Below are 26,473 nucleotides of genomic sequence, written 5' to 3' on the forward strand. Positions count from 1 at the left end.
TGCACAAATGAATATGACATGTATTGAAGCGATATGTTTAGAAACATGACACTATCTGTTCAAATTGTCTTCTAACGATTTTAGGATTCTGAGACTGAGACCTTTCTAGTATATATTTCTTTATTCCCCACAAGGGGCTAAACATAGAGGGGACAAACAAAGACAGACAAAGGGATTAAGTCGATTACATCGACCCCAGTGCGTAACTGGTACTTTATTTATCAACCCCGAAAAGATGAAAGGCAAAGTCGACCTCAGCAGAATTTGAACTCAGAACGTAACGGCAGACGAAATACGGCTACGCATTTCGCCCGGCGTGCTAATGATTCTGCCAGCTCACCGCCTTTCCAGAATACGTATTATATATTTCTTTATTGCCCACAAAGGGCTAGACATAGAGGGGACAAACAAAGAAAGACAAAGAGATTAAGTCAATTAGATCGACCCCAGTGAGTAACTGGTACTTTATTTATCGACCCTGAAAGGATGAAAGGCAAAGTTGACCTCGGCGGAATTTGAACCCAGAACGTAGCGGCAGACGAAATACGGCTACGCATTTCGCCCAGCATACTAGTATAGCCCCCCTGCCCTCTTCATTTTTTGACTATATTTCTGTTTCCTTACTTGTTGTGGGTTTTATGTAAGCTGGAATAGAAGTAAGGTTGTTGGAGATAGATACGTGGCCAATTCATTCGAAAGAAACCTTCTTGATTATGGTAGTAGGGTTCTATAGTGTATTGGGAGGATTTGTTTGAACAGATGCCATAGAAAACTCTAAAATGTCAAAGACTAGGGAAGGAGATACTAGTGTTAAATCCTACTGAAAAACAATTGAGAACTAATTAATACTTACCATAAAAAATTGGTTGGCAATAGTAAGATAAGCTACAACAAATAAAGGGTCAAGTTCCATAGCTTTGGTGCTGTGTTTGAAGGCTTCATTGAATCTCCCAGCCAGGGAATAGATCTCAGAGAGTTTCAAGTGAACTTCAGTATTAGCTGAAAACGAAAAAGAAAGTAAATACATATAATTAGATAGAATGTATAATTTGTAAGTAAGTTACATTGCTCATCCCCAAAAGTTTTCTGCCCTGAGTCATCTATCATAATAAATGTAAAAACAAAAATTACATTTCGTTTTGGGATTTGGTTTGCAAGATTCTTTATATGAGTTCTGTTGTATCTGGGGAGAGTCATTTTCTTTTTGTGCCTTATTATTTAACACACACACCAGTAAAATTTCCACTTTTTTTTCTTATTTTTTTATTGTCCTAAAATTTTCGTTGTGCCCTTGCAACCTTTTCAATAGGTTTGACCCTCGTTTTTAAAAATAAAAAAAAAATTTTAAATAAGAAAAAAGTGGAAATTTTACCGGTGAGTGTGTTAAATAATAAGGCACAAAAAGAAAATGACTCCCCCAGACACAAAAATTACATCTTTCACCAAATATTATGTACTCCAGTGAATGAAGAAAAAAAATACATCTGCAAGTCCTAATGAAGGTAATAGTAAAGTGTACTCTGGCCTACTAATAAAGTAACCCAAGAAATTCCACTTTACTAATATTATATCATTAGCGGTGCACAAGAGCATTTTGTAGTAAGAGTTTCAGTGACATTTTTTTTGAAATGCTCGGAAAGCATCCTTACTTCAGTGTCCAAACTGGCAGTGAAGGTGGATGCTTAGAAAATATAGTAGAACAGAGATGAGAGAGAGAGTTCAATTGCCTCTGATAGCAACAAAGGGATTCTCTCTTCAGACGAAAGGTAGACTGTATGATGCTCAGTAGCAAAACATTACAGAAATGCATATTTATCTATGCTCAGTTGAAAAACAAACGTGAAGAGAAACATTTTCTTTTTAATTATTTTTTATTATATAAATATAACATTTTATATTATTTACAGTAAGAAAGATAACTTTGTCGTGAAGAAAAACGACTATGAATTCCTTAACTAATTTCTTCTTTCTATCTAATACATTAACCAACAAATCAAAATAGATTTGTGATTAACTTAGACATGGCATAAAATTTACCGATGTCTCCAAAAGAGTGAGTGACGTGGAGTTCCGTAACAACCAACGAACACTGAAATATTTTTCCAAAATCCAGGGTTTTTATAACTGCTCAACTTGACTAAAAAGAATCGAAATTCATGACAGATATTCTTTACGAAACTTCTAAAATCTTTATATGAGCAGTTATATTAACCAATGGAAAAAAACGAAAATGATAATTCTTCGGCAAAGACATATTGCCAATTCGCGCCACATTTCAAAATGGCTAAAATGGTTATTGCTACAACAGCTAGTAAGCCAAAACTTTGACATTACCATCAACCTTTTCTATCATCATCATCATCATCATCGTTTAGCATCCGCTTTCCATGCTAGCATGGGTTGGATGGTTCGACCGGGGTCTGGGAAGCCAGGAGGCTGCACCAGACCCAGTCTGATCTAGCAGTGTTTCTACAGCTGGATGCCCTTCCTAACGCCAACCATTCCATGAGTGTAGTGGGTGCTTTTTAGGTGCCACCGGCAGAGGTGCCAGGGGAGGCTAGCAACGTCCACGATCAGTTGGTGCTTTTTACATGCCACCCTACTAAAACTACTGAGTGATCATTCAATTTAATGTTGTTTTTATATAAATCAAGCCTTTATATATCTTTCATTCATTTACTTATTTAAAAATGATGACCATCCTTTCAAAGACAGCAAAATGGGATTCAAGCAAAGAAAGAATAATGGCTCAAGCCACAAAGACAACATCATCAAAAAAGTAAGTAAATAAATGGATGAAAGAAGCTTAAAATTTTACATGAATTTCATCTTCCAAACTCTAAGACTTTTAACATTTTATTTTTTATAGAAACACAAAAATTGAAAATTAGAGAAAAAAGAGAAATATTAAATTTTGAAGTTACCAGGAAGTAGCTTGAGAAGAGATTCCTGAATCTGTGTTTGTTTATTGATGACAAACTCTTTTTCAGTTGAATTTAGTCTCTGATTCTTGACTTCTATAATCTGTGAGTGATATTTCAATTCTGAAATGGAAAGCAGATCAAAATTAGAGAACGAAATTGTCGGCCACCTTATTTGAATCCAGTGCCATCATGTTTTCATGAAAGTCATCTAGAGTTATCTTCCCTGTCACATCGTTAGCAACTAGATGGCGCTCGTTACATAGCTATAAAAGATGCACACAGACAGGTAACATCCTCTTTTCCTCTCCGAGCTGGCAGAAGCTTTAGCACGCCGAGCGAAATGCGTAGCCGTATTTCGTCTGCCGCTACGTTGTGAGTTTAAATTCCGCCGAGGTCAACTTTGCCTTTCATCCTTTCGGGGTCGATAAATTAAGTACCAGTTACTCACTGGGGTAGATGTAATCGACTTTGTCTGTCCTTGTTTGTCCCCTCTATGTTTAGCCCCTTGTGGGCAATAAAGAAATATCTTTTCCTCTCACACACTGCCTGCAGCTAGCTACGGTTTTCTCCATCTCTGTTCCTGCTACAAGACAATTTCTCGTTGATTGAATTTTCTTAAATCTTCTTTCACCAGTCATGGAATGTGGCAAGACGAAAACATTTCCTTATTCAAATTCCATTCTGTTCTATTGAATGTTAAAGTACAAGCTGTGTAAACACTCTCATCCCAGACTCCAGTCTGATTTGGCATGGCTTTCTACAGCTGGATGCCCTTCCTAATGCCTGTATTCTACATATTCATGTGCTTGTGTGTGCATGCAGTGCACACACACACACACACACACATGAATATGCAGAATACATACATATGTGCACACACACACACACACACATGTGCGCACGCATGCATGCACCACTATTGGAAGACTACAGTTTAACCCTTTTGTTACCATATTTCTGTTGAGATGTTCTGTGTTTCTTTCAATTAATTTTAAATATAACAAAGAATTCAGTAAAATTACTAAGTTACCATTCAGCTAGTGTTAGGAACAAAAATTACGATTAAGGATTAGTGGAAGATTTTAATTCAAAACTTATGAAAACAAGACATTTGTACTACAGAGCCAGAGGCGGTTTCAGCCAGGTTGGTAACGAAAGGGTTAAGCTGAAAAATTCTTCAGAGGTGCTGACATTAAAAAACAGAAAACAGACTGACAAATTTAGCTGTCTGTGAATACCTTCATAAAATAATTTTTCAATTTCGGTGGCTGGTTCTTTCTTCTGGATCCCAATTGCTACTGTATCACCAATATTGAGTGTGCTGTGGTAATAGGACTCAGGCTATAGAAAAAAAAGAAAGAATAAATATAAAAAAAAGCACAAATGATATCAGTATACATTATGATATATGGAAAATTGAAATCAAGCGAGCTTTACCCCTTTGTGCTTAATGTGTTGTTTCCATCCATGTTGTGCTGTCTGTATAAATAAATAGTCTTTCACAATAAGATGATAGTAGGGTGCCAAGATCACCATCTGAGCGTGATCGTTGCCAGAGCAGGCAACTGGCTTCCGTGCCAGTGGCATGTAAAGGGGCACCATTCGAGTGTGATCGTTACCAACGTCGCCTTACTGGCACCTGTGTCGGTGGCATGTGTACAAGATTCGAGCGAGGTCTTTGCCAGTACCCACTGACTGGCCCCCGTGCCGGTGGCACGTAAAAAGCACCCACTACACTCTCGGAGTGGTTGGCATTAGGAAGGGCATCCAGCTGTAGAAACACTGCCAGATCAGACTGGAGCCTGGTGCAGCCATCTGGTTTGCCAGCCCTCAGTCAAACCGTCCAACCCATGCTAGCATGGAAAGCAGACAATAAACGATGGTGATGATGATGATATATGTCTATACTACCTGTAAATATATTGTGATGATGTCGTTGATTTATGGGCAAAATTAGCACAGTTATAGGTAAGAGATACAGGGTGTCAGCCTAAAAGTCAAAGAATCCATAATTTATTTATCGTTTACTTGTTTCAGTCATTTAACTGTGGCCATGCTGGGGTACCACCTTGAAGAATTCTTAATGGAACAAATCATCCCCCAGTACTTATTTTCTATGCCTGTTACTTATTCTAATGGGTCTCTTTTTGCTGAACCATTGGCTGTCAAGTAGTGGTGGTGGTGGGGGTGCACACAGACACACATATACAATGGGCTTCTTTCAGTTTCCATCAATCAAATCTACTCACAAGGCTTTGGTCAACAAATGAAATAGGGATAAGAATGTGCATTGTCCGTTTAATTGGAAAATCCTATAAGTGACTGAAGATTGCTCGACATTTTAAAACTGATGTAATACTTACAGTGTTTAATAAAATGAAGTAGCATGAAACAATTGTACTACTCTACCTCAGATATACTTGTTGCTTATTTTGATTATAATCACCCCATTTGATTTATATGGATAATACCATAAAAAATTCTGGTGCCTTTGACTTAAGTACCATATTCATCTGAATCTAAATTTTGCTGAACTTATAATATATATATATATAATATATATATATATATATATATATATATATATATATATATCACACCCATTATTGAGTGTTTCTAGCTGATATGACTTTGAAAAGACTTCCAGTTTTTGACAAGTTGCTATGGATGGTTTAATGATTACAGAGCTATTCCAGATGCTTAAGCTACTCAAGTTATTCTGCTCTACACAGACCATGTCTGTTGTAAAATGATTTGAATAAAATTACAAGGTTAATATCTCTCTTGAGACATAACAGAAATTTATAGTCAACAGTATCTTATTCTGTACTGTAACCATTCACTGAAAGGCTGAAATTTCATTAAAACAGCAAATGTTTCAAATTTGGCCATTTGCACACACGCACACACACACACACACACTCACACTTTCCAACAAACAATATAAATATACACATATAGGCGTAGGAGTGACTGTGTGATAAGAAGTTTGCTTCCCAACCATATGGTTCCGGGTTCAATCCCACTGCATGTCACCTTTGGCAAGTATCTTCTACTATAGACCCAAGCCGACCAAAGCCTTGTGAGTGGATTTGGTAGACAGAAACTGAAATAAGCCCATCATGTATATATATATATATTATATATATATATATATAATATTAATTAGAGACAAAACCACTAAATTTGGATTTATTCCCTAATATTTATTATATATATATATATATATTATATATATATATATAATAATTATTTGAGGGAATATTATTCCTAACTTACAGGGAAAAAATTCAATTTAGAAATACTAAATCAAATTTCACAAGATATAATATATATATATATATAAAAATTAGAAAAAACCACCTTTTATCAATTCAAAATGAACAACTAAATTACACCATCTACAAAATTACATATAATAGAAATATTAAAATTAAAATAACAATAATATACCGATGATTAAGTAAATTGCAAAAAAATAATAAAAACGTATAAAATCATCATCATCATCATCATCAAACATCCGCTTTCCATGCTAGCATGGATTACGTTTTAATTTTTTTTTTTTGCAATTTACTTAATCTTCGGTATATTATTGTTATTTTAATTTTAATATTTCTATTATATGTCATTTTCTAGATGAAAGGCAACACCAACCTCAGCAGAATTTGAACTCCGAATGTAAAGATGGATTAAATTTCGCAAAACATTTTATCCAGCATGCTAACGATTCTGTCAGATCACCACATTCATCATTATCATCATTAAACATCTATTTTCCTTGTTGGCATGTGTCGGACAGTTTGATAATAGCTGGCAAGGCCAGGAGCAGCACCAGGTTCCACAATCTGCTTCGGCATGGTTTCTACAGCTGGATGCCCTTCCTAATGCCATAGTGTATTGGGTGCTTTTCACATGGAACCAGCACCAGTACTGTTTGCATGGCATCATCACCAATGAGCCTTAATAACGCATACAATGCTAAGATGTTTCCTCTTCAATTATTTTCAGTTTCTTAGTAATAACCTGATGAAAGAGAAATCTTCCTCATCTCATATTTTTTACTATATGCAGTACATCAACATCAAAATAAAAATTGCAGTTAAGACACCCATGCCGGTGACACGTAAAAAGCACCGTCCGAATGTGACAGATGCCAGCACCGCCTGACTGACGTCCGTGTCGGTGACACGTAAAAGCACCAACCGATCGTGGCCGTTTGCCAGCCTGCTCTGGCCCCTGTGCCGGTGGCACATAAAAAGCACCCGCTACACTCATGGAGTGGTTGGCATTAGGAAGGGCAACTAGCTGTAGAAACACTGCCGAATCAGACTGGAGCCTGGTGCAGCCTCCATGGCTTCCAGACCCCAGTCGAACCATCCAACCCATACTAGCATGGAAAACGGACATAATGATGATGATGATGATGAGGAGGAGGAGGAGGAGGAGGAGGAGGACTGAAATCAGCACAGCAATTCCTTAGTTTTGCAGTGCCATAATTGCTTGATAGAGCTTTGTGTTGATTTCCATATCAGCATATTCCAATTGTAATTTTTATGTCTATATTCTGACATATCTGAAGAATATGTCTACAGCAGACAATGACTTTCATCTTATCTAATATGCAAATGAGAAATTCCATATGAGAATAGCATTAGGAAGTATTACTACCATTAAGTACTAAGAAAACACTTTCTTTAGAACAGTATTAACTTTGAAATTCATATTCTCTTCTTAGCAGACAGAATCAACAAAGCATTTATTGTATTTCAATTTCATGTAGTCTCAGAAGATTAAATAAATAAAAAAAGAGGAAAACATTAATATTTTACTTTTTATTTAGGGAAAATATTGGCAGTATCATTAAATCCCCAAACTATATTTTATAATCTGTAAAAAATTGATATTTCAAAAAGAAAAAAAATTTATTTAATTTAATTCACATGGAAATATTTTCTATAAAGATAAACAGAAAATAAGTTTTATTTCCATGGTCATACATAGCAAATCTCACAGTCCTTTGTAATAAATATATGTTATTCAACAATATTTTTTCTAAAGAATTTGAAAGAATCAACCAAGGGAACTGAAATCTGCTGAAAGATTATTTCACATACCAAACTTAATGCTGAATTTGAAAGAATAAATAAATAGATAGATAGACTGCAAGATGTCTTCTCAAATCATCCAATCTACCTAACTATAAATTGGTTGTTCAATTTGCGACAAATAGCAGCCAAGTCTAGACAGTCATGTTGTTACTGGAAAACTAGCTTGTAATCCATGTAGAATGACTTACAAGTTCCTTACAGGCCTTAAGGAAATCAAATGTAAAGTGTTTCTTAGAATGAAATGAGTTTAACCCTTTAGCATTATGATTATTCTGTCAAATGCAATGCTTATTTATTCACATTGATTTGAATTACCCATGCATTATCTTGTAGCTTCAAGAGTTTGATGATGTGGTAGTTTATTTTTAGAATGACATTGTAGAGTAGGTGTGAGGGGCCAAATCTGGCTAGTTTGAACATAAAGCGTGTTCAAAATTTTGACTGGATATGGCCAGTTTAAATGATGAAGGTAACAGATTTGAGAAGGATTTAGTTGTTGTTTCTAGCAACTAGAATGACATGTAAAGTTTCCCTCATTGACTCACATAGGTTGAATGATTATGCTGTTGTCAGTGCGACTGGATTTGGGTATAAGTGAAAAATATTTTGATTGGATGTTAGAGAGAAAGCATTTAAAATCTTAGTTCAAAGTATGTAAGCAGGAGTGGCTGTGTGGTAAGTAGCTTGCTTACTAACCACATGGTTCCGGGTTCAGTCCCACTGCATGGTACCTTGGGCAAGTGTCTTCTACTATAGCCTCGGGCCGACCAAAACCTTGTGAATGGATTTGATAGCCCGTCGTATATATGTATATATATATATATATGTGTGTGTGTATGTTTGTGTGTCTGTGTTTGTCCCCCTAGCATTGCTTGACAACCGATGCTGGTGTGTTTACATACCCGTAACTTAGCGGTTCGGCAAAAGAGACCGATAGAATAAGTACTAGGCTTACAAAGAATGAGTCCTGGGGTCGATTTCTGCGACTAAAGGCGGTGCTCCAGCATGGCCACAGTCACATGACTGAAACAAAGTAAAAGAGTAAATAAGAGTAAGCATATGATGCTAGGTTGGAAGAATGTTATGCTGTATGTAGTGTGTGGTCATGCACATTTGTAGATTTATGTGTTACTAGCAGTATCGCCCGGCGTTGCTCGGTTTTGTAAGGGAAATAACTATATAAGCATTTTTAGAGATGTAAAGTATAATAGCCATCTCAATATGGTTAACCACAAGGGGGGGGGGGTGTTACTGTAGCTTTTTATGTTCTGAGATTTAATAATAAATTTTTAGAGTGTTACTTCCCTTATATATGCCAAAAATGCATTAAAAATGGGAAAAATTGATGGTAAATTTTTTTTTTAAATCGTAGACTCATCGTAGACGTGCACTAATACCCAGAAGGGCTCGATATGAATCACGACTATAAGATACCCGGTTTTGGTTAAACTGCACCGCAAAATGTGGGAGTAGTTAGGAATCTAAATCGAAGACAGACAGCACACAACCTCACTTTTATATATAAAGATGTATATATATATAAATACATTTATACTTAGCACTTTTACTATGCCTCCCCTCATGAAGACGCTTGTTTAGAAATGTAAAAGACTTACCAAATAAAGGATTTCTCCAGCTTCTTGAATGCACTCTATAGGTTTATTGCTTTCATCCAAAGTTGGGTAAATTGTATCAAACCATTCCAGAATTGTAAAGCCAAATGGAATTCCTTTAGAATTACAAGACAAACAAAAATGTTTAATTTATTAGTGTTTTCAAGTAAAATACTTTAATCTTCAGTCTGTAGACACACCAAACTAATAAATAAAATTTAGAAAAAGTGATGCCCACACGTTCACGTTAAACTTCTCCTATGCAGCTTTTATCTTCCCTGTTATTAGTGTTTTTATTTGTTTGGGCAATTATCTTGGACATGCGTAACTAAATATACATATATACATACATGTGTACATGAATACATACAAGAATATATATAATTTGCAAAGTAATAAATAAAACATATATATTTGGTAGAATTATTATTATTGTTATTATTATTATTATTATTATTATCATACGTAAGAAAACCATCCGAACGTGGCCGTTGCCAGCACTGCCCCGACAGGCCTCCGTGCCGGTGGCACATAAAAAGCACCAATCCGATCGTGGCCATTTGCCAACCTCCTCTGGCACATAAAAAGCACCCACTACACTCATGGAGTGGTTGGCGTTAGGAAGGGCAGCCAGCCGTAGAAACATTGCCAAACCAGACTGGGCCTGGTGCAGCTTCCTGGCTTCCCAGACCCCAGTTGAACCGTCCAACCCATGCTAGCATGGAAAGCGGACGTTAAACGATGATGATAATGATGATGATGATATATATATATTCTTTTATTCTTTTACTTGTTTCAGTCATTTGACTGCGGCCATACTGGATCACCACCTTTAGTCAAACAAATCGAACCCCAGGACTTATTCTTTGTAAGCCTGGTACTTATTCTATTGGTCTCTTTACTGAACTGCTAAGTTATGGTGATGTAAACATGCCAACATCTGTAGTCAGGCAATGGTGGGGGGACAAACACAAATACATACATATATACAGATACTTATATATATAGGGAGAATTCACAAAAAAACCAAAAGACAAAAACAAGTGGTGTAGACAACAAACAGATGTTTAACGCTCAGGAAGTGAAAAAGTCTTTAACGTTTCGAGCCTACACTCTTCCACAGAAAGGAACACAGAAAGAAACAAGGAGAGAATATATATATATATATATATATATATATAATATATATATATATATATATATGATGAGCTTCTTTCAGTTTCTGTCTACCAAATCTACTCACAAGGCTGTGGTTAGCCCAGGCCTATAGTAGAAGACACTAGCCCAAGTTGCCATGCAGGGAGACTGAACCTAGAACCATGTGGTTGGGAAGCAAGCTTCTTACCATACAGCCACTCCTGCACCTATATGTATATATATATAAAAGGTGATTTTTTCTAATTTATATATATACTAACTTAAAAGCTGCCCTATCATGTGGCTTTTAAGCTATATATATATATATTACAGATAAATTCCTCTATTTACATAATATTGAGGTCTCTTTCTTTCTTTTGTTATTTTAACGTTTTTTACCAATATATGTATATATATATATATATATATATATATAATATAAATAATATATATATATGCATATATATATATGCATATATATATATATATATTATTTATATCATTATTTGATTGAACGCTATGCATCCAGTTCCAAGTAAGTATATATACATATACGTACGTACGTACCTACGTACGTATGTATGTATGTATGTATGTATGCATGCATGCATGCATGTATGTATATAGGTATGTATGTATGTATGTATGTATGTATATAGGTATGTATGTATGTATGTATATAGGTATGTATGTATGTATGTATATATGTATATAGGTATGTATGTATATATGTATGTATGTATGTATGTATGTATGTATGTATGTATATATGTATGTATATAGGTATGTATGTATGTATGTATGATGTATGTATGTATATATGTATGTGTGTATGTATATATGTGTGTGTGTATGTATGTATATATATATATGTATATATGTATGTGTGTATGTACTTACGTTCAATATTAGGATTTCATTAAATATTTTCCTTACCTCCAGGTGGTGCTTTCTTAGGTGGATAAAGAAACCATCTTTTCTTTCCAAAAACAACAGCATTCCAGGCATCAGCATGTTTATGGAAAGTTACCCCAGTTCCAGTTGATCCAAGGAAAAATAAGCTATCGTGCAAGTGTTCCTGAAATGAAATCAACAGCTTCAGTAAATACATCAGCACCTATAACAAGCATTCCAAACCAAATTCTTTAGTGTTAACAACATGGCACACGAGATCAAATTATTCGTGATCTTCCTGGAAGACATAGGTGAATTACACACACACACACACAAACACATGCACTGATCCCCTCATCCACACCATCTAGTCAAGAATACAGGACCAACAGATAGATAATACAAAAGAAACAATCTTTCTACTACTTCACCCATGGAAACAGATACACTTTCACAGACACAGACACAAACACAGTCTCTCAAATGCACTATTCACAGAATTAACAACACACATACATCCATACATGAACACACACACACACTCTCTCTCTCTCTCTCTCTCTCTCTCTCTCTCTCTCTCTCTCTCTCTCTCTCTCTCTCTCTTTCTATCTCTCTCAACTCCCTCTTCTAATACACTTACTCACTGAACCAACAACACTATGCAAACAGGCATACATACCTACTCAAACACACTTTCTCTCTCTCTCTCTCTCTCTTTCTCTCTCTCTTCTCTCTCTCTCCCCCCTTCTCTCATTGCCACTCACCTTCATACAACGACATAAATATCTATTGCCATGATAGATCGTTAGCCACTACACACATTTTTTTCTCTCCTTGTTTTTTTCTGTGTCCCTTTCTATAGAAGAGCGCAGGCTCAAAACGTAAAAGACTTTTTCTATTCCTGAGCGTTATACTAATACATCTGTTTGTTTTGTACACCACCTGTCTTCGTCTTTTGTTTTTTTTCATAAACTCTCCCTACATAAATATTAAATCTAAAATAAAAGACAGACAGATCTGAAGTTGACTTGGGAGTAGAGACAGCACACCTTTGCAGAGGTTGCAAAAGATGATAAAGGACTTAATATACAAATTGTATATATATAAAAATTGTATATATATATTAATAAATATCAGGAGAACAGAAATTTAACACATCCAAGAATTTTATTTTACATTTAATCACATCTTTCTTTATCAGGACCTACGCGCATTTCCACTGCAAGTGTGCAACTTGGTGTTAATTATTGGTGCTGCTTCATCAGGGTCGGAATTAATTGATAATTAGATATCTCTGTTCTACTGATATTTATTAATTTATTCTTTCTCTCTCCAAAGGACATTTGGTTTTACCTAACTTAGGATTAACTGAGTATAGTAAATTCAACTAACTAGAATTTATCTACATTCACTGAGGTTAGCTAGCATTGTTATCGGATAAGAACAAGCATGGTACCTGCTTGGATTATATATTCCTGTAAACCATTTTTCAAAATTTACCTTTGATATGTATATCTATATTTAAATATATCTATATCAAAGGTAAATTTGAATGGAGACATATTGATATATGCTGCATCCAAGAGGTAAGGTGGAGAGGAGCTTCAGCCAGGTTCCTCACAAGCAAGACACATAGGTATAAAATCCTCTGGGAAGATAACAGTGATTGGTAGGCAGTGTGGGCATACTTCTTGCAGAGAAATGGGTAGATAAGGTCATAGAGGTAGTCAGAGTTAGTAATAGAGTGCTTAAGCTCAGGTTGGTCTTGCAGAATAGCATAGTGTCAATTATCTCTGCCTATGCCCCACAAGCAGGCCTACTAAATGGTCTAAAGGACCATTTTAATGATATTCTCCTGCAGGCTACCTCTAAGACAAATGACAAGGATCAATGGGCATATTGGAGGGCAGCTCAGTATTTTCCCTGGTGTACATGGGGGCTATGGAATTGGTTCACAAAATGAAGAGGGAACAAGGCACCTGGAGTTCTGTGATGCAAATAACCTATTGATCTTCAACACCAACTTCAGGAAACCAACCAGCCACCTGATAACCTACCAAGTGGCTGAGTTCCTTTTGAGTGTTGGCCTCATGAAGGCAAAGTGGCCAAGTTCCCTCAAGCACCGGGCCTCACAGAGATAAAGTGGCAAAGTTCCTTTTGACTGTTGGGCCTCATGGAAGCAAAGTGGCCAAGTTCTTTTTGAGTGTTGGGCCTCACTAAGGTAAAGTGGCTAAGTTCCTTTTGGACGTTGGGCCTCACAGAGGCAACGATTGAGACCTTTAGCATTATGTCATGCCATCAAGCCAAGCAAAATCACAGTTGTGGCAGATACCGGTGTCATGCAAATGGCATGTAAAAGCACTCATTACACTCTCGGAGTGGCTACTCCATTAACTTAACCCTATGAATTATGAATTAAAACTACAAGAGTACTAATTACATTGTCCTAAATTCAAATTTTAAGAATAAGCTTTGTATCAGTTTACACAACAAAACAGATTTCACTCCCAACAAAACAGTAGCAAAGGCATCCAGATATAAAAATAACTGTCCAATGAAATTAGGGCAAAATTAGCAGTAAAATCAAATTTTAACTACTCCCAACACAATATCATTTCCTGCCATGGAAGCATAAAAAATAGAAAGGCTCAAAAAGGTGAAAAAAGAAAAAAGGGCAGGGAGACAAATCCCAGCTATGCATGGAAAAAACAAGTGTAAAACAAGGAAAAAATAATAAAACCAAATAACATCATGACCAAACAGACTCTCACAAAGCTGATGTCAGTAGTGTTAAGTGGATAAGAAAGGAATCTTTTAGTGAAAACCAAGCCAATCTGTTGAAGAAAACATTCCTGGAATATCAAATACCATAATCTCAAATCCAGGTGAACTGAAGTATAAAGTTTTAAGTGTTCTACTCAGACACAGAAAAACCTTTCAACAAATACACTCATGCATCATAAAATGACCACCAAATATTTTAACTACTTAAGGCGGCGAGCTGGCAGAAATGGTAGCGCGCCGGGCGAAATGCTTAGCGGTATTTCGTCTGTCATTACGTTCTGAGCTCAAATTCTGCCGAGGTCGACTTTGCCTTTTATCCTTTCGGGTCGATAAATCAAGTACCAGTTACGTACTGGGGGCAATGTAATCGACTTAATCCATTTGTCTGTCCTTGTTTGTCCTTTCTGTGTTTAGCCCCTTGTGGGTAGTAAAGAAATAGGTATTTCATCTGCCGTTACGTTCTGAGTTCAAATTCCGCCGAGATTGACTTTGCCTTTCATCCTTTCAGGGTCGATAAATCAAGTACCAGTTTCGCACTGGGTCGATGTAATCGACTTAATCCGTTTGTCTGTCCTTGTTTGTCCCCTCTGTGTTTAGCCCCTTGTGGGTAATAAAGAAAGAAATATTTTAACTACTTAGCCATTTGATTTATACCTTTCAAAATAAACTAAGTATATTCTACCTTAAGCTTTAGTTCCAGCATACTAAATTAATTGTAAATCAAATCATGGAATAGACATAGCTTCAGAACTTATCTGGAGATATCTTCAAAGTGACACTCAGCACTTGCTATAAACATTCACATCGTATCTGAATGCTTAATTGTGTATGTGCGTGTGTGCATGCTCGCATACACACACACACACAGAGTTAACAGATCCTCCTGTAATTTATTTGTTGTTTCCACACCAGATTACAAAATATCCTTTTGCCATTTTAAACACTTCTTCATGAAGCACTGAAAAAACAGACAGCCAAGATAAATCAAAGCTTTCTTTGACAACAGTCTTTATTCAACAGCTACCTAAAACTACTTAGAATGGGTTACACTGATAAGAAAAGAATAAGTAAACTATTCTGGTAAATTCTGGTAGTAACCAGCTGCAAGACAACTTGTTTTTCAATAGAAATGATCTTTTACTGACAAGATAAAAGTGAACAATAGGTGCAGGAGTGGCTGTGTGGTAAGTAGCTTGCTTACCAACCACATGGTTCCGGGTTCAGTCCCACTGCGTGGCATCTTGGGCAAGTGTCTTCTGCTATAGCCCCAGGCCGACCAAAGCCTTGTGAGTGGATTTGGTAGACGGAAACTGAAAGAAGCCCGTCGTATATATGTATATATATATATGTGTGTGTATGTTTGTGTGTCTGTGTTTGTCCCCACCAACATCGCTTGACAACCAATGCTGGTGTGTTTACGTCCCCGTAACTTAGCGGTTCGGCAAAAGAGACCGATAGAATAAGTACTGGGCTTACAAAGACTAAGTCCCAGGGTCGATTTGCTCGACTAAAGGCGGTGCTCCAGCATGGCCGCAGTCAAATGACTGAAACAAGTAAAAGAGTAAAAGAGAGTAATTAAAACTGTACTCGACAGCCAAAAGTTTATTGCATCACAATCTTAGATATATTACCAAATGCGCTACATAGTGGGTCTTAACTCTGAACAATGTTTTGTCATTGCTTTAACTTACCAATGCCGCATACCAAATGAGGCCCACACAACACGCCTCTTTTAGTTTCCATCTACAAAATCCACTTGTCTTTGGAGTATCATTGGAACTGGTCACTTGGATATTAACTTCCTCTTCTGGTTTGCCATTCTTACCTATATAGATTTGAGTTTCCTTGTCTATTTAAATAATGTTTCTCAAAGATCAGTCAGCATCCAACTCCTTTTTCTCAAGAATCACCAAACAAATATATCAAATCCTATACATCATCATCATCATCATCATCATCATTTAACATCCGCTTTCCATGCTAGCATGGGTTGGACGATTTGACTGAGGTCTGGCGAACCAGACTCCAATCTGATCTGGCAGAGTTTCTACAGCTTGATACCCTTCCTAAAGCCAACCACTCCAAGAGTTTAGTGGGTGCTTTTATGTGCCACCGGCATGAGGGCCAGTTTGGTGGTACTGGCAATGGCCACACCCAAATGGTGCTTTTTACGTGCCACCTGCACAGGAGCCAGTCCAGCGATACTGGCAACGACCTCGCTCGAATGTTTCACATGCCACAAGCACAAGTGCTAGTAAGGCAACGCGGTAACAATCACGCTCAAATGGTGTGTTTAACATGCCATCGGCACGAAGGCCAGCTTGTTGCTCTGTCAATGATCTCACTCGTAAGGTACTCTTAGCGCTCCACTAGCAACGGATGCCAGTCACCGAGTTTGATTTCGACTTCAATTTATTAACCGACTCAAGTCTCCATCCCTAGTTTTAAAACAATATTTATGGAGCAAATGAGGAACCCTTTATGTGAATAAACGGCCTGCTCAAAAAGGCTACCAAATAGTCTTCCAGTCATACCCAACTATTTTAATACCCAACTATAGCAATGTAGTCTGGATATAAAGAAAGACAGGACAGTTCCAAATGGAATGTCTCTAATCAAAGGTCTGCTTAATCAGGGTTCATCCGGTGCTAAATAATAACAACTACGTGGCTGTGTGGTAAGGTGCTTGCTTCTCAATAACATTGTTCTGAGTTAAGACCCACTGTGTAGCACATTTTGGTAAATGTCTTCTATAGCCTTGGAACGACCAAAGTCTTGCAAGTGGATTTGGTAGATGGAAGCTAAAAGAGGCGTGTTGTGTGGGCCTCGTTTGATATGCGGCATTGATAAGTTAAAGCAATGACAAAACATCAATGTTTGTTGCTCCAAGAAAAGACCCGATGTGAGTTGTTTCACTTGACTGTGACTTACTTTCAGGTGCTTCTTGCACCAGGTGTATGAAGAATATATTCTCTTATGCCCCCCAAAAAACCACACCTGGCCCACAAACTATCAGCACACAAAACCTTGTGTATGTGTGCTCGATTTTGCTTATAAACCTCAAGCAGCTTCTAATTCATATTTGAACATATATATATATATATAATATATATATATATATATATATATATATATGGATTCGACTTATTGAGTATATATGTGGATGTCCGCTTGCTTTACATGGTACAATCATGGTTGTTATTATTATTATTATTATTAATATTAATATTAATTTTATTGACTTTTTGTGTGGTTATACATTTTAATGAACTGGACTGTTGAATATATATGCCTGCTTTAAATTTAAATGTGAGTATACATGTATTTCCTTGATGTTGGTTATAGAACTATGAGTTCAATATGGAACATTATTGTGTTTGTTAATGTATATTGATATATATTGTTTATATTGTACTAATGTGTATATATATATGTGTAGAATTATGAGTGTCTATGCACACATTTTTATATTTTTTTATTTTTATATTTATATGTAAATTTTTTTCATACTTACATTAAATTCTCTGAAGAGGCCGTGAGACAATCTTGTTAATGTCTCATTTATACCTGCTTTATATGGCTAATAGGTTAAATGGGACATACCTGTCTTCATGGCCGAAACAGCTGTCAGCTACGGTGTAATTGTATTTCCTATTTCTATGTCTAGTTATATTTGTAATATATTATGTATAATATCATTGCTGTTGTGTAATGGTTTAATAAAGTATTGATTGGGTATTATCTGATGGTTGATGATTGATTTAGGTATGTTTCTCCATTTTCTCATTTTGTATATATATATATATATATATATATATATATATATATATCCCTTCTCTGGATCTTTCCTTCTCCTATGTTTCCAATGAAGAGCTCCGCTCGAAACGTTAAACCCTCCTTCTTTCCTGAGCGTCCAATAATACTATATTTGTTCCACGTCCTCGCGTTGTTGTGTTTTTTTGTGGTTTTTTGTTTGGATTAACTATATGTGTGTGTGTGTGTGCGTGTGTGTGTGTGTGTGTGTGTGTATGTATGTATATATGTATGTATATATGTATGTATGCATATGTATGTATGTATGTATGTATGTAAGTATGTAAGTAAGTATATATATATATATATATATATATATATATATATATATATATATATAAATTTATATATGAGGATAATATCGATATTTAAGTGTCACTTATGCGGTGATTTGGCGGGCGATTCAGACTGGCTGTGTCCATACGTGCATATGTATGTATGTACGACGCTCGTATATGTAAGTATATCGTTTGCTGTGCATATATATATCTGTATTTATGTACCCTTGATATATTCAATTGATGACGGTAAAGCTTATCTAAAGCAGAACCAGAAATCCTTGGATCTTGAATTATTCAATAATTTTTGCTTGTATGTTTTGTCCCTCCGCTTTACCTCATGGTGCGATATGAACATTTAACGTGGTACTATAGTCAGTGTTTCGACTGCTATTTCGGCATGTTGGTGTCTTTTAGACACCCTCATTTTTAATTATATATATATATATATATATATATATAATATATATATATATATAATATATATATATATATATATATATATATATATATTATATATATATATACAGAGTGCGATGGGTAAATTGTTGCCATTTTATATTTTTAATTTCACACATGCACATTGTTTGTTTTTGATTTTGTCAACTACACAGTACAGTAGGGGCAGTTGGGCACCGTCTGTGAGAGAAACAGCACCATGATGTAATTCACTCTGCCAGAAATTTGGAAACAACATGCTATGTTGCTTAGCATTCACATTGGAAGCTCCAATACAAACATTCCAGAGTGTTTTGGTGTCAATCTGAAGAGAGTGCAATCTGAGGACAAGTACTGAAAGTGATAAATTTAAACATCCAGTCAACATCATGATGCTTCAAGTGATCAATAGTGATGGCTATGTTATGACTCCATTCATCTTGCCACATGGCCTCAGACTCAACACGGAGGCCTACATCAAGTGCCTGGAGGAGGTAGTGCTGCCCTGGGTCAAGAGGATGGCTACTGGAAGACCCTATGTCTGGCAACAGGACTCTGCACAAGCAGGAGAACCCAGTCGTAGATGTCAGCAACCACATCACTCTTAACATCTGGCCACCTAACTCCCCAGACTTCAACCCCCTTGATTATTATGTGTGGGGTGCAGTTGAGCAAGAGACTAACAAAACCCCTTGTAACACCAAAGATGAATTGAAGGCAAGGATTATGGCAGCATTCACCAACTTAAACAGGGAGACCATCCAGAAGAGTTGCAGGAGATTCTGAAGTCATCTTAAAGCTGTGGTTAAAGCCAATGGTGATTTTATTGAATAAATTTACTCTTTTGTATTCCAAGATATTTTTATGTAAATTTTGGTAAATAATAATAATAATAATAATAATCATCATCATCATCATCATTTAACGTCCGTTTTCCATGCTGGCACAGGTTGGATGGAAAGCACGGGTTGGACGGCTAATCTATTAAAATGAGATGTCAGTGTTATTTTCATTTTTGTGTAATTTAGACAACATTTTATTCACTGCACCCTGTATATGTATATATATATATGGCTACTCAAACACACCATACACATGCCACCTCACCTCTTACTCTCTCTCTCTCTCACATGCACACACACACACACACACACATGCACATACACATACATCCACACACATGACCTCACACACACTCATATATATCGTTTAATCATCGTTTAACGTCCGCTTTCCATGCTAGCATGGGTTGTATATATATATATATATATATATATATACACACACACACACATGCACTCATATGCACACACACACACACACATACACACGTACATTCCCACTGTTATATGCACACATGCAAACACATATACTCACACAGTCACACCCACCCACTCACACACTTCCACCTCTCTTGACCTAATTAGACACCAGCCACTAACCTGCTTGTTGACTCACACCCTCATACGGACATCACTCACATAAATTGAAACACACATGCACACAGACATTACCACACACACACACACACACACTGGCAACCTTTGCACTTTCCTGTCCCAAAAAAACACTTTCTCTCTCTCTCATTCCACTTCCGGTCACTTCAGCAATGTAACTACACATGTGCTGTTGGTAACTGTTTTTCCTTCTTTGGACCTTTCCCTTTTTCCTTTTCAACAAAGAGCTGTGCTCAAAACATCAAAAAACGTCAAAAATGTCAAAAAACGTCAAAACGTCAAAAAGCCACTTTCTCTCTCTCATTCCACTTCCGGTCACTTCAGCAATGTTGGTGATTGTTTTTCCTTCTTTGGACTTTTCCCTTTTTCCCTTTCAACAAAAGGCTGTGCCCAAAACGTCAAAAACATCAAAAAACGTCAAAAACGTCAAAAAACGTCAAAATGTCAAAAAACCACTTTCTCTCTCTCATTCCACTTCCAGTCACTTCAGCAATGTTGGCGATTGTTTTTCCTTCTTTGGACTTTTCCCTTTTTCCCTTTCAACAAAGGGCTGTGCTCAAAACGTCAAAAAACATCAAAAACGTCAAAAAACGTCAAAACGTCAAAAAACCACTTTCTCTCTCTCATTCCACTTCCGGTCACTTCAGCAATGTTGGTGATTGTTTTTCCTTCTTTGGACTTTTCCCTTTTTCCCTTTCAACAAAGGGCTGTGCTCAAAACGTCAAAAAACATCAAAAACGTCAAAAAACGTCAAAACGTCAAAAAACCACTTTCTCTCTCTCATTCCACTTCCGGTCACTTCAGTAATGTTGGTGATTGTTTTTCCTTCTTTGGACTTTTCCCCTTTTCCTTCTCAACAAAGAGCTGTGCTCAAAACGTCAAAAACTCTTTTTACTGAGTGCCAAACATTCCATGTACACATTCTCTTGTTGTTTGCTATTGTCAATTTTATTGTTCATTTATTTGATTTTACTATATATCTACACACCCACACACACATACATATCACCTGATCCAACAGTTTAATACCCCTGTAGTTATTTCTATCTAGAGCATCACCTTTACTCTTGTAGCAGTTGACTATGGTGCTGCTATGCCAGTCATTGGGTATGACTCCATCATGAACTACCTGGTTTACAATGTGGGTGACTATGCCATAGCCCACACCACCAGATGTTTTAAGTATCTCAGCAGTGATTCCTGATGGGCCGGGGGCTTTTCCTGGCTTCATACCCTTAATTGCTTTATCTACTAGGGAGCTCTCTATTTGATAGCTGGTCCCTCTATTGGGTCAACATTTGGCAGGCTCTCCTCCTCCCATTTATTCTCCACATTCAGCAGTCTTTCATAATGGCTTCTCCAAGCCTCTTTCTTTTCAGAATCACTAAAAGCAAGTGCCCCATCATCCATTCGAACACATTTCTCTCCTGTGACATCACAATTTTCTCTCACACACTGTCTTGCAATCTGAAATTGGTCCTCACGTTACAGGACATTGGCAAACTTCTTTTCTGCTACATCTTTGGCTATGTATACCTGCCGCCCAGCCTCCCTTTTGGCTACCTGGTACAGTTCCCTGCTACCCCCACCCTTCCAGGCTTTCCATGCCTGTTTCTTTGCTCTAATGGCTTTGTCTACTGTACTATTCCACCACCACATAACTCTAGGTCTGGAAGGGACTTTGCACCATCTGTAGATTTGGTCTGTGGCACTCACCAAGCTGTCCCGTAGGAATTTTCAGCTACCTTCTATGTCTGATGTCTGTAGCTCTTTCTCCCTCTCATCAAATTTCTTGATGAGGATGTCTGACCATGTGACCATGTCCCTAAATCTCTAACCATGTAACCATGTGTGTGTGTACATCCAGTCGCCATGATATATCGCAAGCCACTACACATTTTTTATTTTCTCTCCTTGTTCCTTTCTGTGGAAGAGCATAGGGTCAAAACGTTAGACTTTTTCAATTCCGGAGCATTATACTAATACATCTGTTTGTTTTCTACACCACCTATCTTCGTCTTTTGGTTTTTTTTGTGAATTCTCCCAACATGTGTGTGTGTGTGCATGTGTGTGTGTGAGTGTGTGTGCACACGCGCGTGCGTGCGTGAGTGTGTATTATTATTATTTTTTCTATCCATAATTAAAACAGAACAGGGTGAGTTGGCCCCTTTCAAGGCCAAGGTCAGCCCTTTCATTGGGTACTTGTAGCAGTAAACATATTTGACCTCTGTTGACCTCAAGGTGTGATGTTTCTTTTGCTTCCTGATTGCACTACTACTGCTGCTACTACTACTACAGCTACTAATAATAACAATGATAATAGTGATTTGCCTGGAGACAAACACAAACATGCCACAGCATTTACATCCTGCTGACAGAACATATGCAATCCCATTACAACTCCTGCCACAACCACCACAACCACCACCATCCTACAGGAAATAGCTCAGAGTCTGCAGGATGGTTCTGTCTTTTGTCTCTGTTTCTCTCTGGCTGTCAATTCAATGTCTGCCTCTTTCCACAATGCTACATGAATCCTGTGGGTCTACCATTTGACACCTGCCAAACGGCAGGTCATGACATGAACTAATTTAAAACTTCTCAAAATAAAATCCCACTCCACCCAGAAAATGATGACGCCTGGGACCTCTGAACCTTACCCAAGGAACCAGACAACTGGTTAACCCTGTGCACTTATAACACAGCAGTGGATACGAACCATGGAAATACTCACTAGAACCTTTAGGTTCTGACACTGAGCTCAAAAAGTCTTTAAATCAGGACCAACCTCCTCAAGAACCTGTAGCAAATAAAACCAGGAATATTCCCAAAACCGATGCTCAGGATCAACTACCAAACCTATCTCAACAAAATAGAAATACAAGACAGAAATGGACTAAGGAGGAATATCACTGGTGTAGGTTGATTCGCTGGTGTAGAAGTAACACACTTGCTCGCGTTAACAAAGGGATGTGGGTTCAACTCCCAATCAGATAGAAAAGCTTTCTTTTTGCCAATGCCAGCGCCACCTTGACTGGCTTCCGTGCCAGTGGCATGTAAAAAGCACCAACCTGATCATGGCCATTGCCAGCCTCGCCTAGCACCTGTGCCAGTGGCACGTAAAAAGCACCTACTACACTCACGGAGTGGTTGGCGTTAGGAAGGGCATCCAGCTGTAGAAACACTGCCAAATCAGACTGGAGCCTGGTGCAGTTCACTTTTGGTCACATGGTGGGTGGGTCCGGATCCTTCCACAACAGTAACCTCAAACCTCACTATCTACTTAATCCCCAAAATTCACAAGGCAACAATCCCAGCCACCTGCAACCGTCCTGCTGCACTTATCTCAGCGGACCTCGACAAATATTATCACCTCTCATTGCTGCCTTATCCTCACGTATCAAAGATACCAACCATGTCCTAAACCACTTCAACTCACTTTCTTTTCTGCCTGGAGAGTCTAACGTCAACTGTGGCCCCTGCACTCTGTCAAGCTCAGCCCATCAATCACACCACTGCTCTCCTACCCTCTTTATGCACATATTGGATTCTATTCCCTTTCACCTTCCACCCATCTGCCCTTCCATTTGAATGACAAACTCCTATGCAAGTTTACATTAGGAAAACAGGCCAACACCACGCCGATCACTTTCAGAATATATATATATATATGTTATATAGGCACAAGAGTGGCTGTGTGGTAAGAAGCTTGCTTCCCAACCACATGGTTCCAGGTTCAATCCCACCGCATGGCATCTTGGGTAAGTGTCTTCTACTATAGCCTCGGACTGACCAAAGCCTTGTGAGTGGATTTGGCAGACAGAAGCTGAAAGAAGCCCATAGCATGTACGTGTGTGTGTCTAAGTATGTATGTATTTGTGTGTCTGTCTTGAAGCATATTATTATGTATGCTTGACCAACCTGGTGCCACCCACTTTAATACAACAGACCATTCCATTACTCATTTATCAGTATGTGACATCTCCACACACCTTGGGTTCACATACTCATGGAAACTGAAAGAACAATGTTTCATATTTTAACTTGGTTCTGACAGGTTTATATGAATATTTTTCCTTCTACTTCCAACACCTACTCTTAATTTAGAAATCCCTTTTTATCTTTAAACTCGCTGCTCACCACAATTTTTCTCTCAACCTCATCTTCATTTCTTTTTCTTTCAAGCTTTCTCAAAGTTTCCCTTTCTTACTAGTTTCTGTCCATGTATGGGACTCATATGGTTTTGTATTTCTCATCAGTTGCAACCAGTTTCACAAACAAACAATGTAAAACTCAGCTGTCTCTTTCATTTCACTCATGTCACTCACCATAAAATTATTAACCATCTTACAAACAATAACTCTGAGCACCTTTTCAAACTCCACCTGTCTAACACCCGTGGACATGTTTGCAAAGTCAGAAAACAGCACAGCTCCCATGACTTTCGGAAACATTTTTTCACACTAAGAGTTGCTGAAGCATGGAACAAACTGCCGGCATCAGCTGTTAGTTGTCGGAGCACTGCATCCTTCAAAACTTCCATGCTTCCTGAGATTCGCCAACACTACACCTGATTTTCTCCCCTCCATACACACACAAGCATGTATCTGACTCATACACTGTTCACTTCCCAGACATTTGTACATTACTGCATATACTTTATATGCACTTTTGACAAGTTGTGGTGCACCTGAGCACTGTATACAATAATTTCATTATTATTTATTTTACTAATTCACTTACTTCCTTGAAGAAGGACTCTGTCCAAAACACTGGATTTTCCGCTTCCCAAAGCAATTTCACTGTACTTTTATTATTTTTCCCTAAATAATACAAATCTTGCCAATATAGATTACCACCAGTCTTTTCGAATTCCATTTTATTTGTTATATATACATATATATGTTATATTTAACATATATACTGTAGAGTCCAGCGAACTAATTTAAACATACCTAATTTAAACAACTAATTTTCCACATACTTAAGGGTTTTAAAAAATTAAAATATAGTTTATTGTATTGAACGTTGATAAAGTTATATAAGGGCCTGATGATTGGGGTGACATTTTGAGAGGGGTACCAGGGAAACACGGAGTGGTTTAGGAACCCGAGGATGTACCTCATGAAACACGTGTTGCCAAGTAACAAAACAGTATTTAAAATTAAAATAAAAATTCTTTTTATTTGGTGAGATGAAGGGGTCCACTATCTCTAAATTAAAATATATTTCTTCATATATATGTTATATAGGCTCAAGAGTGGCTGTGTGGTAAGAAGCTTGCTTCCCAACCACATGGTTCTAGGTTCAATCCCACTGCATGGCATCTTGGGCAAGTGTCTTCTACTATAGCCTACGACTGACCAAAGCCTTGTGAGCAGATTTGGTAGATGGAAACTGAAAGAAGCCCATCACATGTATGTGTGTGTGTGTGTGTGTGTGTGTGTGTGTGTAAGTATGTATGTATTTGTGTGTCTGTGTTTGTCCTCCTACCATCACTTGACAACTGATGTTGGTGTGTTTACGTCCCCATAACTTAGCAGTTCGGCAAAAGAGATCGGTAGAATAAGTACTAGGCTTACAAAGAATAAGTCTTGGGGTCGATTTGTTCAACTAAAGGCAGTGTTCCAGCATGGCCACAGTCAAATGACTGAAACAATTAAGAGAGTAAAAGAAGATATATATAGGTATGTACGTTATGCTTATATGTGTGTGCATGTATGTGTATATATATGTATGTATATGTATATATATATATATATGTATGTATGTATATGTATACATATATATATATGTATGTATGTATGTACGTATATATATATATATATGTATGTATGTATGTACGTATGTATGTATATATATATATATATATGTTTATATTTATGTACAAAGTATAAGCATAAATATATACATGTATTCATATAAATGTATATATACATTTAAATGTATACACATATATATTTATGCTTATACATTGTACATAAATATAAACATATATATATATACATATACATACATATATAT

The 26,473-nt window shown here is 37.1% G+C and overlaps 1 protein-coding gene across 8 annotated transcripts in view; it reads right to left on the minus strand.

Annotated features, from left to right (window-relative positions):
* LOC115213383 overlaps positions 1-26,473 on the minus strand; it is a 127,784-nt gene that overhangs the window by 8,655 nt on the left and 92,656 nt on the right. For all 8 annotated transcript variants that reach the window (XM_029782329.2, XM_036503627.1, XM_036503624.1 and 5 more), the window contains 5 exons: positions 11,722-11,863; positions 9,652-9,764; positions 4,163-4,265; positions 2,925-3,044; positions 854-999 (listed from right to left, as the gene is read on the minus strand). In XM_029782329.2, coding sequence (XP_029638189.1) covers positions 854-999; positions 2,925-3,044; positions 4,163-4,265; positions 9,652-9,764; positions 11,722-11,863 — 624 coding nt within the window. The remainder of the gene's footprint in view (positions 1-853; positions 1,000-2,924; positions 3,045-4,162; positions 4,266-9,651; positions 9,765-11,721; positions 11,864-26,473) is intronic.

This window comes from Octopus sinensis, linkage group LG6, assembly GCF_006345805.1.
Source record: "Octopus sinensis linkage group LG6, ASM634580v1, whole genome shotgun sequence".
In the NCBI taxonomy this organism is placed as follows: domain Eukaryota; kingdom Metazoa; phylum Mollusca; class Cephalopoda; order Octopoda; family Octopodidae; genus Octopus; species Octopus sinensis.